This window comes from Macrosteles quadrilineatus, unplaced genomic scaffold (genome assembly GCF_028750875.1).
Source record: "Macrosteles quadrilineatus isolate MER2022 unplaced genomic scaffold, UCM_ALF_1.0 Scaffold_2__2_contigs__length_208266976, whole genome shotgun sequence".
NCBI lineage: Eukaryota > Metazoa > Arthropoda > Insecta > Hemiptera > Cicadellidae > Macrosteles > Macrosteles quadrilineatus.
Window position 1 is genome coordinate 134,309,618 of NW_026542595.1, and position 15,681 is coordinate 134,325,298.

At 35.0% G+C, this 15,681-nt stretch overlaps 1 protein-coding gene across 1 annotated transcript in view; it reads right to left on the bottom strand.

Annotated features, from left to right (window-relative positions):
- Positions 1-2,380: 2,380 nt before the first annotated feature.
- LOC128984919 (proprotein convertase subtilisin/kexin type 5-like) overlaps positions 2,381-15,681 on the bottom strand; it is a 57,977-nt gene continuing 44,676 nt past the window's right edge. Inside the window, exons 13-14 of the mRNA XM_054404289.1 lie at positions 3,475-3,638; positions 2,381-2,437 (exon numbers count right to left, since the gene is read on the bottom strand). Coding sequence (XP_054260264.1) covers positions 2,381-2,437; positions 3,475-3,638 — 221 coding nt within the window. The remainder of the gene's footprint in view (positions 2,438-3,474; positions 3,639-15,681) is intronic.

Below are 15,681 nucleotides of genomic sequence, written 5' to 3' on the forward strand. Positions count from 1 at the left end.
GTTCGGGCCATTTTTGGGAAAATCATTTTTCCGTTATTTTATAGGGTTTTATGGGAATATCCCCATTAAAAAAAATTTCTAAAAAATTAAAAAAAAACTATCAAAACTGTAAAGACTATAACATACTATGTTAAATCAAAACCGGATTTTTTCAAAAATCCTATTTTTTGTTATTTTATGGGGTTTTATGGGAAAATAACATATTTGACCATAACTTTTGAACCGTAATTTTTACAGATATGGGATTTGTACCATTTTATTCAGAATTTAAAGGGCTACAACATACTCAATTTTTATCAAAATCGTTCGGGCCATTTTCGAGAAAATCCGATTTTTCCGGTTTTTTATGGGTTTTTATGGGAAAATCCCCATTAAAAATCAAAATTTCAAAAAAAGGAAAAAAACGCCTGGAGGTACCATGGATTAGAACCTACATACCAAATTTCATCGAAATCGGACCAAAGGTGTGGTCTCTAGCTCTGTACACATCCAGACACACAGACACACACACACACACACACACACACACACACAGACATCACTTCGAAAACCACTTTTTTGGGTCCAGGGGGACCCAAAACGAATATATCCACTCAAAACTCAAACTCGAAAATTTTGACGAAAACAATACTTTCTCCATATACTATGGTATAGGGGGAGAAAGTAAAATCAACCCTAAGAAGGCAGCATTCGGTCGACAGTAGTGCATCTAACGTTAGCAAAATGAGACACACCAAAACATGCATAAGATTTTACAAAATTACGATAATTCTGATTGCACTATTCAAATTCAATGTCTCATACATCTAAATAAACCTGTGGTTTCATAACGGACATGTCTCATGAAGACAAGACAAATTATAATCGTTGAGTCAGATTAGAGAGATGCATTATTGCCACATCTCATTGATGAACGATCGACATTATGGCTGACTAGACCTTATTGGGAAACTTCCCGAAATAGATAACCAACAAACAGACTGCCAATTGAGGCACGTGGGAGGGTTTCGAAACGTGGAATAAAACTGACTTTGAGTTGTCAAAATTAACCCTCAGAGTGGTTTTTGGCAATACATGAAAGACGTAATTAGTTTTTGGCCCCTGCATTGTTCGATTGTTATATGAAAAGACCATCGACATTATTTTTCGTTGTTTCAAAATCTTTAAATTTGTTTGATTGAGTTTTCAAAAGATTGCTGGTGAAAAAACAACAGTAAGCACATTAATATGTTATTTAAAAGCGATAGTAAGTGACTCGTAATTCTAGAATTATCTAGGTTTCATAGGTTTATGGTAATTAAAAACCATCTTCCACATCCGGGATTCACAATGGGTGGAAAATTATAATTTTCATTATTTCTCCCGTTTTGGTAAACATTAACTCATAATAACAAAACCTGCCAATCTTATAGACAGTTTATGTGCAGGGTGGTGCAAAAAAAAGGAAACCCAAAAATAAACGATGTAGTAGATGTAATCGTTTACTAAAACAAAGCTTACAATTTACATAAATAAACAAAGCATGTTCTTCGTGTCTTCCTTCGTTAGTAACAACATATTCCATTCGGTCCATGATCTTGGCCATATCGATAAAATTTAATACTATTATACTTTCTCATTAAATGGCGACCATACGAAGTAGGCCTCTTAAGCCAAGTATGAATGGAGAGAGATGAGTGTAGGATGAGTAGCGCTATCTTGAAGTCTTGTTAGTGACTACATTCCTCACTTCTTTAGACACACATTCCTTACATTCCTTAGACACAGTTGTTATTTAATAGCCCTTACAGCTAATGACAACTAAGAGACCTACAGTTTATAGTGGAATCCGAACCACATTTTTGCCTTGGTATATACGAATTGGTCTAATGATCAGTATAGTACTGCAGATAGTCGTAGTACTCACTCGTGTGGACGTTAATCCACACCAGGGAGTATCGCATCCACAGTGCATGCCTGTAAATATCCACAATTCGTGACCTCCTAGTAGCTGGATTACAGGACGACGCCACCCGTCCCAGTCATTTACATGATCGATGATTGTTGAAATATTCATGTAATAGCTCTTAGTGTTTTGGTTTACTTTTCTGCACCACCCGTTTTATATTAGGAACTATGATCGTATATTTGGAAAATATTCCGTGTACAAATTTCCTTGAAGTCTCATTCACATTCGTTGTTTATCCCCAATCAAAACAACAAGATGTTAGAGCCTGTAGCGTAGAGCCAGAAAGTGAACTAAACATTCGCATGGCCCTCACATCGGTCGAAACCAACAAGTTAATAGTGTACCAAGATAGACTTCACGGAGTGCAATTTGCGTAATGATTTGGATGTAAATCAAAAGTGCCTTTGAAGCGCTGCTGGACGCTGTCCAAGCTTATGTGCCTTCGCCATCGCAAGCTGCAAGAGAATCTTCGTTGGCTGCTGCCTTTAGCTGTAAAATATCTCTAAATTATGACATTATATTGTTGACCAGGTAGGGCAGGTAAGCAACGAGTAAGGTGTTAGAGACACGTGTATGTCTTGGATCCGCTCCATTTTCTACATTGGTTACTCTTTTTTTGTAACCTTCTTTAAAAAATCTTAAAAAATAAAAAAATCTTCAGATCTTTTTTGTATATTTACCGTCTTGTGAGTAACAGTATAAGCGTAAATATATGTTTTAAGTGTTATAAGATGTTTCTTTTATTTACTTTCCATAAATTTAATAACAAGTACAATACTGATCAAGAAGTTATTTCATGGAATTTAATCATAAAATCAGTCTCAGCAACACCGGTTTACGTAAATCTTCCCCTTTTTCTTGCATATACGGTTTTGAATTATAAAGAGGGGAAATTATACCTAATATAGATTTCTGTAATCTTTGTTTTAGCCGGAATAATTGTCTGACGGTTTCTGAAAGATGAGTTTGTAATTGAGAAGTAAAAAGTCGAAAATTAAACAAGTTAAAGACTCTAATATAAACGGCCACTGTAATAAGCTTGTTGTTTTTTCTTCAATTCATTAATTTCCTCGATTCACATAAGACAATTGTAGAATTTTGTCAAAAGGTTTATGTTACCTTGGTTAGCTACGTAACAATCACTAATAAGATCAATTGATGGAACAAGGTAATATAAACACATTAGCTTAAATTCAGAGGCTGTTTCACCATGAGACTATTGTTGGCCAAAGTGAGTCCGTCTTTTTTTGGAAATTGGCTTGTGATTGAAATTAGAAAGTTTAAATTCACAAAAGCCGAAGACTTTACTTTTCTTGGCGTAATACTTGTTGTTGGCTTACTGATACTCTATTTTTGAGACATTGATTTTCAAACTGAAAAGTCCTGAATAAATAAAAACTGAAGACTTTAATTTTTTTGGCCGTAACAATACACTGGTTTTTGGCTACAGTAATACTCTATTTTTGGGACATTGACTTGTAATTCTAAACTGAAAAGTCCCAACCAAACAAAAGTTGAAAACTTACTTTCTTCTTGTGCAAGGCCTCTTGTTGTTGTCCACAGTAATGCTCTATTTCTGGGACATTGACTTGTAATTTGTAAACTGAAAGGTCCTGAATAAACGAAGTTGAAAACTTACTTTCCTCGGACGTGCAAGGCTGTTGTTGTTGTCCACAGTAATACTCTAATTCTGGAACATTGACTTGTAATTTTAAACTTAAAAGTCCTGAATAATCGAAGTTGAATACTTACTTTCCTCGGACGTGCAAGGCCCTTGTTGTTGGCCCCAGCAATCATACGCCGTTTATATCACTCCATCTATTCTATTTATGCTCCGTCTGACCCAGTTCATGCGAGCGGTTTTGACGCTCTACGCTGTCAGAATGTTCTTGTGTTCCGAGCAAAAATAACACAATGAGTGATAAATCAAAGTTTTTATCAGTGGTAAATAACACGAAAGGGAGGGGAAGGTTAACTGTCTGACCTTTGGATCTTACAGTTGTTAATGAAGGGTGTTAAATTTACTGTCTGCGTTTGGGAAAACTAATTGGTGTCGTTTGGCTGTTGTTTCCCATGAAGTGGGGATTCTTAAAGTTGGTCAAATTAAATCGTCGTGTATTCAATCAGTTGCTTACTCTAAGAATGACCAAACATCGCCGGTTTAATCGTGATAAAAGTTTGTAGTTTTTTAATGGTTCGAAACTGGACCCAGCAGTCCTTGATCATTGGGCTTCTAATAAATGGTCCAGGATAATGAAACACACTATGATGTTTTTAGCTGTTTTACATACGTTAATTGGTGGCTGAAAGTTACGTTTTGCTGGCCATGCCAGCTGTCATCGTCATTTGGGGACCGAGCAGGTCTTTACATCCCTAGGGCCGCAAAATCAGCTGCCCGCTTACTTTAAACATGAATGCATATTAAATACACAATCAGTACCCACAGCATTGTAGTAATAGAATCAATTGTTTATTGTCACCGCTGCCTAGCAACTATTTATTATTATTTTTACTGATTCCTCAAATTATTTCTTCATACAAGTTAACCTTTAAGATGTAATTGTGTTGACTATCAGTGTGCATTATTATTGTGGTGAATAGTAGTAATAGGGTATAGTGTGGTGAAAAATAGTGTTCATCCCACGGACCGAAATGGTTTCGCAGCTCTCGATAGTTTTAAGTTCTCGATTTCGTCTCGAACTTAAAAACTATCTCGGACCGGCAAAACCTCATTTTCGGCCCTAGGTACGAAATCTACTATTACTACTCAACTTTTTGATGAAAGGTTGGGAAAATAACAATGATCACATGTTTTAATTCATCTTGGCAGCTTTTTCTCAACAATAAATTTTGAACTGCTATGCTTGAATTAACTTAGTAATAATAGACACACTATAAACAGTTTTAATGGACTACTCGATTCCCATACGTAGGACCGGCCAAACAGCACATACATATTTTTATTGTATGACTTCAACTCCATTTGACTTCAAAGTTTAAATCAAATCTCATTCGCACTACAGTATAGGATGAAATCCATTCGAAAGGTTTAGTATAGGATTTTAAACTCTATTAACATATTTTTTACGACATGTTCTGTGGAGTGGCCACGAAGTTTACCTAGGCCAGGGCCCGACTCAGCTCCTGTATTAATACACCTGCTGTAAGTCTATTCTGGTCGTCTGGCTCAATGGCATAACTGACATAGCACACGCCTGCTGACATACTGTGCAGCATAACTGATGACATATTTAAAATTGTTACATGTATGTCGTATTGGTTTTATTGGCTGCCTTGAGTAAAGAACTGAATAGTGTATCATTGTCAAGTGATAAAAACTATAGGTTGTTTTATAAATAGAAAACGTAATGTGCGTGCAAATGTAAATAATATCCCTTTTTATCATTCATGGTAGCAAGCTATATAAACTTACCTAACAGGTGTTAAAGGAGAGCGGCCAATTTTCCTTGGAAACGAGTGTTTCGTTGTTACTCATCCATATTTAGTGTTTTCATTGCATCACCTCCTCACTTACAGTTTTAGTAAATTCTTTTACATGTTGAAAATACTAAGTTTTTAGCTACGAAAATTAGATAAACTGACGTTATAATGAAGTTTAGTTTTTTTAAAAAGATCTATCATCGCATGTCAAATTGAATATCAAATCAAATCAAATCAAATAAAGCCGATATAATTAGGTAGCCGTTTTAAATTATCTAGCAAAAAATAACAGAAAAATAATGTTTGTTCTGAGGTATTGATGTAGCAACCGTACATATTCCTGACCCTTAATTGGATCAAAAGAGGATAAATAGCCTATTAAATTACTCAGGATCTACACAAAATGTTATATTAATTATTATTTTCATACTAGTAAAAATCTGTCAAAAGGTCAAAGTTCGTAAACACACTGCACATTAGTTGTTTTTTTAGTAGTCAGGATTTTCAAAGGGTCTAGAATGATATGGGATAATTTTTGCCACGTAAAGCTACTGACCGGGCTTTTAGATGATAATTTTTGTGATGTCAGTTAATGGGAGTTTAATGGATCGTTGCAAAAATGTTCATAAATATTAGCTAAGTCTAAGCTTTCACAGTGTAATTAGGTCCTGTCCTCAGCTGAGAATGTAAAACTTTGCTTTTAGCAAATCATTATGAGAATAATTCACTCGCTAATCCCTTATTACACCAACCAGTTTTCATGTTATTCCTGGTGGTATTTGTAGGTAATGTGAATCCTTTGTAATGTGTGTCCTTTAAAGTTTATATACAGTTTCTAAATCCTTGTCATGTACCTAAAATAAATTACTAGAAGATTGCAGACATTTTGGTGGTAATTTGTTTCTGAACCCTATCAAAATATCAACACAAAATTAGGATTACAAATCTCATACATCTTAATCCTAATCTTCTCCATAAGCCTGTCTGCAAACGATTGCAGTATACACCTGTCCTAATTACTAGACAATAACCGCGCAAACCACGAAACAAAGATGGCGGTTGCACGGGCCAGCTGGCAACTCGAGACCCGCCTTATTTGGGCCTCCCGCCAAAATTGATGCGGAATACCGACGCAGGCAGCGCCACCAGCTGATAAACATCGAATCAGCTGATACGGTGGTTCAAGGCGGTAAAAATAATCCTGATAAAAGAGACGTAAACGGTTTACATCGTGTAACAGGAAGTGGTGAGTTGTTTGGATATCATGGGTTATTTCCGGAATATATTTGCTGGCTGCGTCATTGAACATGTGTAAATGTTTGGAGAGTTGAGGCAGGGCTGGATTGGTTAAAGAGTATTTACACTTTGTTTTATATGATTATCAACTTTGTAAACGGTATCTTGAGTGTGTGGAGTGTTTATGTTTGTTGGAACCGCGTAAATACTGGATTTATTGCGTTCTGACTTTTTGTTGAGTGTATGTTTTCTTACTTAAAAATAAGCCAATAGAAGGCTAAGGCCTTATTGAATTTGGGATAGTCATAACACAAAATTAGCCTTGGCCTGTTATAAAATATTATTAATAATACTTTATATAGAAAGGTAGTGAGATCTATTAGGGAAATTATTTTTGGGGGTGCAATTAGTGTCAAATGAATATATTGTAAATAGTCCAATTTATGCCCCTATTTATTTGTATGTTTTACTGATAAATAATGATAACAATTCAAATGTTGATTCGGGAAAAAATTTAGATGGCCTTTTAGAAGGTCCTTTCTAACCAAATATTACCTGATTTGTTGGTAATTGGATCTTAAAAAGTTTAATAAGTAACATTTATAATCCATCAGATAAATATAAGCAAGCCTATATTTTCTAGTATTTTAGTCAAAATTGTTTCTACAGTTTCATTGGCAAGTTAGTCTCGAGAGAAAGATGAAGTTGGATTCCACTATAAACTATAGGTCCCTTAGTTGCGACTGGCTGTATGGGCTATTAGTTAACAGCTGTATCTAAGGAATAAGTCGACCTTAGTCACTAACAAGACTACAAGATCACGCCACTCATCCTACACTAATTAACACTTCACTTATATTTGGACTAAAATACGCACATAGTGGCATTCCCATCTTAAATAATTATTTCATCGAGTCATTGAAAGATCTTTTAAAGCGAATTCAACATATTTTACATGACAACATAATTTCTAACAGCGGTTATATCCTAAAGTTCTTTTTTATTTTCCATAATGAAAACGCGTCCTGTAGATGAGAACACTACGTTAGTGGCTTAATTGAACAAGGTTCGTAATACATTAAAACTAGCCACAAAGGAATAGAAAGTGTAATTGAGAGTGTTGTTTATAGGTTAAACATAGATGTTTATTAATTATACAGTCTAATGTCATTAAATACGATCCCAGCACGTATTATAAAACTGTCAAGGCGCAAGAACGCAATTCAGCTACAGGCGTGTGCTGCGGGTGTTGCATAAGAGCACGGCGCAAAATCAGATATCTATGTACATTGTACAGTGGTGTTTAGCATTACCTCTGGAAACATAACAATATTTATAAAACTATATAGCGAATACAGAATGATATAAAAAGCTTCCAACAATACAATTATTGCTGTATTACCGATACAATGATATCTGTCGTCCCAGTTGTTATGACATGTATTTTCAAAGTGAATGTAGTTCGTTTAACGCTTAGGCCTGGGTTATTTGTGGTTTAAGACCAAACCAATAAGCTAAACCTAATTTTATCATCCAATAATATTACCATTGAAAAATGTTAATACATTAAAATTTAAACTACGTTTATAATCACACAAAGTATCAGTGGATTTTGAGTGATAGCAAGAGGAGGAACTATGCGGTTGTTACTAGCAATCCGTAAGGTTTGTTATACTTTTTTAGTACCATAACCAAGTAGTAATAACTAAATTATGTACAAGACAATTTTTAAGGTCAAAAACCAATTAGTTCATCGTAGACTTTAACTAACAACTTATCATTTTAGTTGCAAGTCCTTTTAGTTTTAGGCTTTTAGTCGCAATAATGATCCAAGATAACGAATGAGCTAAGTTCTCCTGTGAGGCACCAGTAGTGTTTAGAGCTCGGAACATTAAATTTATCCTTATAGCGTCGGGTTTAAATCCTACCGATAACCAATAGTTTTGGTTAAGTGACGTATCCCATTTTATCAGAACTCACCTTAAAATGTTAGGTTACATACATCTTACAAACACAAAAAGTCTATAAAACAATTAGGATGGGTCCCTTACGTAATAAGAACCGTCTTAGCATCGGAGATGTTTTTTGATGACGACAATAGTTACGATAATGCCTTATATTTCATTGATGCAGTGTAGTTTGACTTTTGTATGCTGATGTAGACCGCCTATTTATATGGAGGTTGCCAATTTGTTACAAAAAAGCACACTGTTCTGTAAGCCAGTCAAAGATTAAGATATTAACTAAAATTATATTTTTCATCATATATTTAATACTAAGATAGTTGACGTGACATAAAAGACGTAGCATAGCCTTCTCTAGTACACAGAGTATAAGAGTTTATGACACTAGTGATCTCAGTCATCCTAACATTTTGACTTCTTTAAAAAGTCCACAAATTCAACAATAATCTGTAATTTATACCACCACAATCTGTTGTGGCTCCCTTCAACTAAGTCCATTTTGAAAAAATAAACTGGTGAAAACTTTAGCAAGGGTATGTCACATATTGGTCTTCCAATGGTCAAAGATACAACTAACCTCAATCTTCTATATCAATTTCAAAATATTTTCTCCATGTTCAACAACATATAACACTGTGGCAAAGGTTGAGCAACAGTTTTTATTACAAACAAAATAAACTACAATTAGAATGGACGAATATCTAAGAGAAATTCAAAGCTGGATCTGACATTGAGAACTCAATGCAGCTCCGAAGATTTCCTCGTCCATAGAAGGTTGTTGACAATGGCCCGTGCGACTGTACATAACCAACAGATCGTAACTTGTGACGTTTGCTGTGACGTCACGTCCGGTTTTAGCGGTCAAGGCACGTCGCAGTTACCCCACAAGCCAATTCCACAAACGGATAATAACTCCGAAATAGCCACGGCTGGACTTGGGGCACTTCCAAAACAGTGTCGACATACGTTCTACAACCATGCAAAATCACTTTTTCTCTTGTCATGCGGTTGAAATTGACTTGTTGTGTAGGAATGTATTTTCGGCTGCTCAACGACTGTGACTGAAGGTTCAAATTAGGCTTTAACTGAATGACGGTGAAGGTCTATTATTGTGGGTTGATTTTTTGCTCAATTGTTTTTTAAAAGTTATCCTTAAAACTTTGCCAAACATTTCATTGAGTGTAATATAATTTAAATGCTAACTCAATAATAATTAGAAAGCTACACTCATCGATGGCTATACTATATGAAAATACAAATTTTGTATGGATTGAACTAAAAAGTAGTAAATGTTGTCTAATGGGTCTGAGGGATATACGTTACACATTTCAAAACGCGTCAAAATGAAAAAAAAAAAAATAGTTTGATTGAAAAAATAGTCTTGGTCAAAAGTCATGAACAATAGATTACTTAACACGGACGGTTTAGATGGTTCCTAAAAATTTACTATCAGTAGCATGCAATTGAAGGAAAAATTTTACTTACAAGTAATGAAATTACAAGAAGTTATACATTCTGTTGATTCGGTTTGAGGTATTTGTGTTCTTTGATGAAACCTCGACGCAAACATATAAGTATTAACACCCTGTAATCTCCCGAGTTGTGGAATTGTGGAAAGCATAGAACCATTTTATCGTGGTTCACTAAACCAAAGGCTAGTTTGTTCTAATGAAAGGTAAAAGAGAAATCAGCACGCAAAAAAAAATTGCATTGCTCTTGAAAGTTTGAAAAGGTTGCATCAGGCTCTTTATTTGACGACCAACCACTTTCAATGCAGATTTTAAGGGCTAGATAGGATTACACACTTATGAAATGTGTATGACCATTTGACCCGTTAAAGGTCATAACGTCTTAAATATTTTAAATCTTCAGTACTAACTGAAATTGATCACGAATCTCGTTCGAATTCATCATATTAGTGTGATAAAAAGTATACAAAAATTCAAACTTTAATTTGTGAACTAAATATAGCGTAATTAGTTTACTTATTAGTGGTAAACCATGTAACAATCATGATAGGCCCCACATATACACAGTATTAATTTTAATGTTGTTTGATAACCAAGCGAAACCATTTAAGATTTCAATTTCATCCCAACTCATGTCTAAAAGTAAAGCAATAAGTCAAGTGTGAAGGTCAGGAGGCCGAAGGTGCGCAGTTTACAGCATGTGGCATGTATCAACATGCTGTTTCAGGCTGAGCCATGTTGCAGTACCAATATAGTTCTTGTGGAGAGTTTCCTATCAATGGCAAACCCAATGTAAACTCACAGTAACTGCTGTAAATAAATCTTGCTTTGAAGGTTCTTGTGTTTATCGGAAACTTTTTGGTACCCCACGTAATGATTCGTGCCAATGTGTTCCAGGCTGTTTTACATGTTTGAGTGTAAACAGTATAAAAAGACTGAGTCGAGGCTAAGAGCATAATCTGTTCTGAATGCATGGACTAAAATATCCCCAATCACCAATGGGTTTTGCCTATGACATGACGCATAGCCCCTCTACCCCGTGATTGATAGTCCAGAGACCACAACTAAAGTGTTAAACCACGTACAGTATTGAACGAAAATACCTCCTCCGCAGCAAACCTTCAGACTAAGCAGATTTCCATTTGCCTGATTCGATTTTCACTAAAATATCTCCTTAAAAATATCACTATACTGTACCCTATGGCTGCTACAGGGAAGTTAATAAAGGGTTTTTATAGGATACATTTTTTCTGACCATGAAGCCTACAGTAATAGCTGATTTCCTGTATTATTGGAAATTAACTAAAAATGAAATAGTTTTTGTATTGGAAGATTCTATATTAAAGTAATACAAAATGTCTTCATGTAAACGGTAATCAGAGAAAAACTTGTCAATAGTTTTGTATTTTAAAGATTATTTGTATAAAACTTGAGAGTTGTTGAAAGAGAAAATGCATAGATAAAATCTGTAGAAGACCATACAGTCTAACATTTATAGTACAAAATTGTATTAAAACTGTATGTTAACTTTTGCATTAATACTCGAACGTTTACCGACCAAATATAATTATCAGAGAATCGTAGTACTTCCAAAAATAATGATAGTGAAAATTGCCTTTAAAAGAGTAAATTACTTTTCTGAAAATATACACATCCTCAGATTGTACATATACCTAATGTCAAAGTTCAAAATTGGAAACAACAATTAATATTCCTCATTCTTCGATCTTTTTGTCTGTACCCAAAATCGTTGGATAGAGTATAAACTTTACGAAGAATAGCCATAGTGGAGTGCCATAGTTTAATATAATTAATTTCCTAATGAATGACTTTGACTCCTCCAAACAATGACTTTGGGCCTCAAATAACCGACGTATTACTCACAAAACATTGTTAAACGAAACATTTAAAATAACAACGCAAACTAAAACCACCTGTCAATACATAGCGACCAACACAATAGGAGCGAGTACAACAAAGAGGGTATTCTAAGAACGTTAAGATATTTTGCTGGCTAGGTTGGCACTCCTGTAATGAAATGTAATCAGCTGTTGGAGCCAAGTGACTCATACATTGGGACTTGTCCAGCAACCAACCACAGCTCTGCGATGACCAGAGGTATACAGTCGCGTAGATGTTATCAGTATTCGAACGAAATTAAGAAAGTCGTCAATTCGGAAAGTACGGTTATCACCACGCTGAGCCTCTTAGAGCCATTTTTTCTATACTGTGTAGTATATTTTATACAAATCTACGTATCATTACGTAAACACTCGTTGAATTGTCAGCGGATTCATTATCAAATGATCAATTGAGATGGAGACTTAGGGGCGTATTTTAGAATGGTGAAGGATGAGTGTAGAATGGTGTGAGATGATCTGTGTAGCTTTGTTACTGACTAAGATCAGCTGTTACATCAGTCTGGATAATTTTTTAAAGCCAAATGATCAGTGACAGCTGGGTCCAGTTTCGGGTCGCCGGAATTTTATCCCCCTGGAATTTCACCCCCTGGGCAAAGCTGACGTCACTATGACGTATTAACCTGAGTGGCCAAAAGTTTGTTCACGGCCGGAATTTTACCCCCGCGGATTTGGAAGTCTAATGAAAATAGTCAGAGCGTGATTAATTAGATTAGCGATAAAAACCGGAATTTTACCCCCTGTCCATATAACTAGCGTTTAGGCAACTGAAGATGTACGGGCCGGATTTTTACCCCCGGAATTTTACCCCCCGGAATTTTACCCCCTGGCTGATTTTAGAAATTGAATGATTGATTTTCTTAATTTCTGTTTTTAATTAATTGTAAATATTTCATTATTTAGTAGCTTATCTTTATTTATTTATTTTGTAATCTCAACTAAGTAAACAGAATTCGCTGTTTTATTTTGATCATATTAAACAACAGTTGGCTTCAAAGATCGAATCCTGACACTCGAATCTCAAAATTAATATTAAAACCCTGTTCGATTAGTTAATGTTACATATAAATTAAGATAGGCTACTTAATAATAAAATGTTTACCATTAAATTAAAACTGAATGACGATAATTAATCATTCTCACTAATTTATATCTGGCCAGGGGGTAAAATTCCGGGGGGTAAAATTCCGGGGGGTTAAATTCCGGGGGTAAAATTCCGGGGGTAAAAATCCGGGGGGTAAAATTCCGGGGGTAAAATTCCGGGGGGTAAAATTCCAGGCCGTACATTCTAGGTTTTTATAATTTGATGTGTTCTGATTAAACTCACAACCGTGAAAATATATGTTTAATTCCGCGTTTAATCCATTGAGCTGATGTCGCGAAACTCAAAAGTTCGAGGCCGGAATTTTACCCCCTGGTTTGTGACGTCACGTTTGCCCAGGGGGTAAAATTCCAGGGGGATACAAATCCGCTACCCCCCAGTTTCGATCCATCGTAAAAGCTTCTGACTTTGCTCAGCATCGAACCGGCGACCTTTTGATTGGATTAAACAATAGGGGGGTACTTTTAATCCGTACGTTTACTGTTAAACTATTTAATTTAACGATAATTATAAATTATTATTGTTATAAATTATCAGTCATTGAAATGGAGACGCCACTTAGGTGCGTATTTTCACCCAAATATAAATGGAGGATGAGTGTAGAATGGAGTGTGATGCCGTGTGTCGCTTTGCTACTGACTAAGATCAGCTAGATAGCAACATTTATGATATTTTCCATAGCTCAATATTATAATAAAGTTGATAGTTTCCAATTTCCAAACACGTCTAGATGTCATTCGAACCGTTTATGTTTTCACTATTTTATAAGATTGTTGAGAAAAACGATACACAAAAAATCTCAAGATAATTTGCATTGTATTTATTTAAGAACAAACTTCATTAAAACTCTTACATTTAAACACTACAATTGGATATATTACAAAATAATTGTATTTAGACTCATTGTTTCATTAACAAAATGCTACTGTATAAAAATCAAGTTTCAAGAATTAAGTTCATGATAAAGATATCATATAACACGTAGTTAGTTAAGGTGTCAAGTGTATTTATAACTCTTGGAATTCACAAACAGATGATTATGCACACAAGCAATCCGTACCACAGTACAACAATAGAAATAGCAAATTCAACAAGAGGCCAACAATGTGTTGAGATTAGATAACGGTAGTGAACTATCGTATCTGTTGTTGTAAATTGTTAATCTTAATCAATTATAAATCTGAATTGAAGTATACAGTATATTAAATAATTAAATACCCCAACTGCAGCTAACCTGCAAACTAAGTGAATTTCCATTTACCTGGCTGGATTTTAACAAAAATATTCCCTTAAAATTGACATATTTATTTCCAATTCAAATACAATATTAATCTTAATAAGTACTTAGGTTTGCTGCCACAGAAAATGTAAAAAGGCATGCTTTTGTAATTGAAATGTTGATAGTTTAGTATAAAATAAACTCATTTGCCAAATTCAATTAACATAAAGGGTGAATAAAAAGTCAAGACCCCCTCTCTAATATTTTTCTAAGTAAATATACAGAGATGCAACACACAGAGATTGCGTTATTGTAAACACTTCTAAATGAGGTGTCACTTGAAGGGGGTTCACATTCAAAGTTTTGAGCTGCCCCCCAAAATCCCCCCTTTTTGGGGGACTCTCAAAAATTTCAAAATCATGAAATGAAACTTCCTGCTAAGATTGCACGACCACCAAAAGGATCTCTGTATATTTACTTAGAAAAATAATAGAGGGGGGGGGGGTCTTGACTTTTTATTCACTCTGTATATCCATAAACAAACAAACTACAGCAGTTTTCTTTTTCTCCATGGAAAATTGGTGGGGTAATTTACACTTTTTTAGAATTTTCTCCATAAGCGTCAGGCAGACAACAATGGAAACAATCCATTTTCAATATACTAAATTGTTTGTTCTTTTAAGCTCAAAAACACAAAATGGTTTGAAAATAAAATGAAAAAAAAATATGTTTTTTAGGGTCACAAATGGGAAAACCCAATTCTTACCCCATAAAACATAACTAAGCCCCCGTTCCCATATTCCGATCATGCTGGTTCGTGAACTCGTTCGAATAAGTTAGGTTTACACGTTTGTACCAAATTTCATCAAAATCAGATCAGTTTTACTCAAAGTTATCGTGCCAACGGACATATATATAAATACATGAATTTGAACGTATGGTGTTTTTGGCCTCTGGGGTTAAAGCATTAAAGCAGTAACTGTTAATGCAGTTTAAGTGTAGTAATGAAAAGTACTAGTTATGTTGTTGGACCTCAAAACGAAAAAGGGAATCGGTATCCGGCCCAGGTCTTAACTTGAAATCTAAGGTAATTTATATAGCTTGTTCCCTATATGGAAAATTCGCAAAAAATGTACAAAATTACCGATTGATCATGTGATTTTTACCTAAAAAAGGTACAGCAGAAGAAGGATAAGAATATCAGGTGTTACCTCTGCTAGCCTGCAGTGATTATTTTACAGTGATAGCATAAAAGTAGAATACAGAATGTTACAGTGGAATATCGCACACTTATTTACTAAGCCCCTGGCCAAAAACTGAGCTTTGGTCGGCAAAAAATCTGATATCGCTTACAAGTGAGCGAGCACACCTTCGCTCATGAGT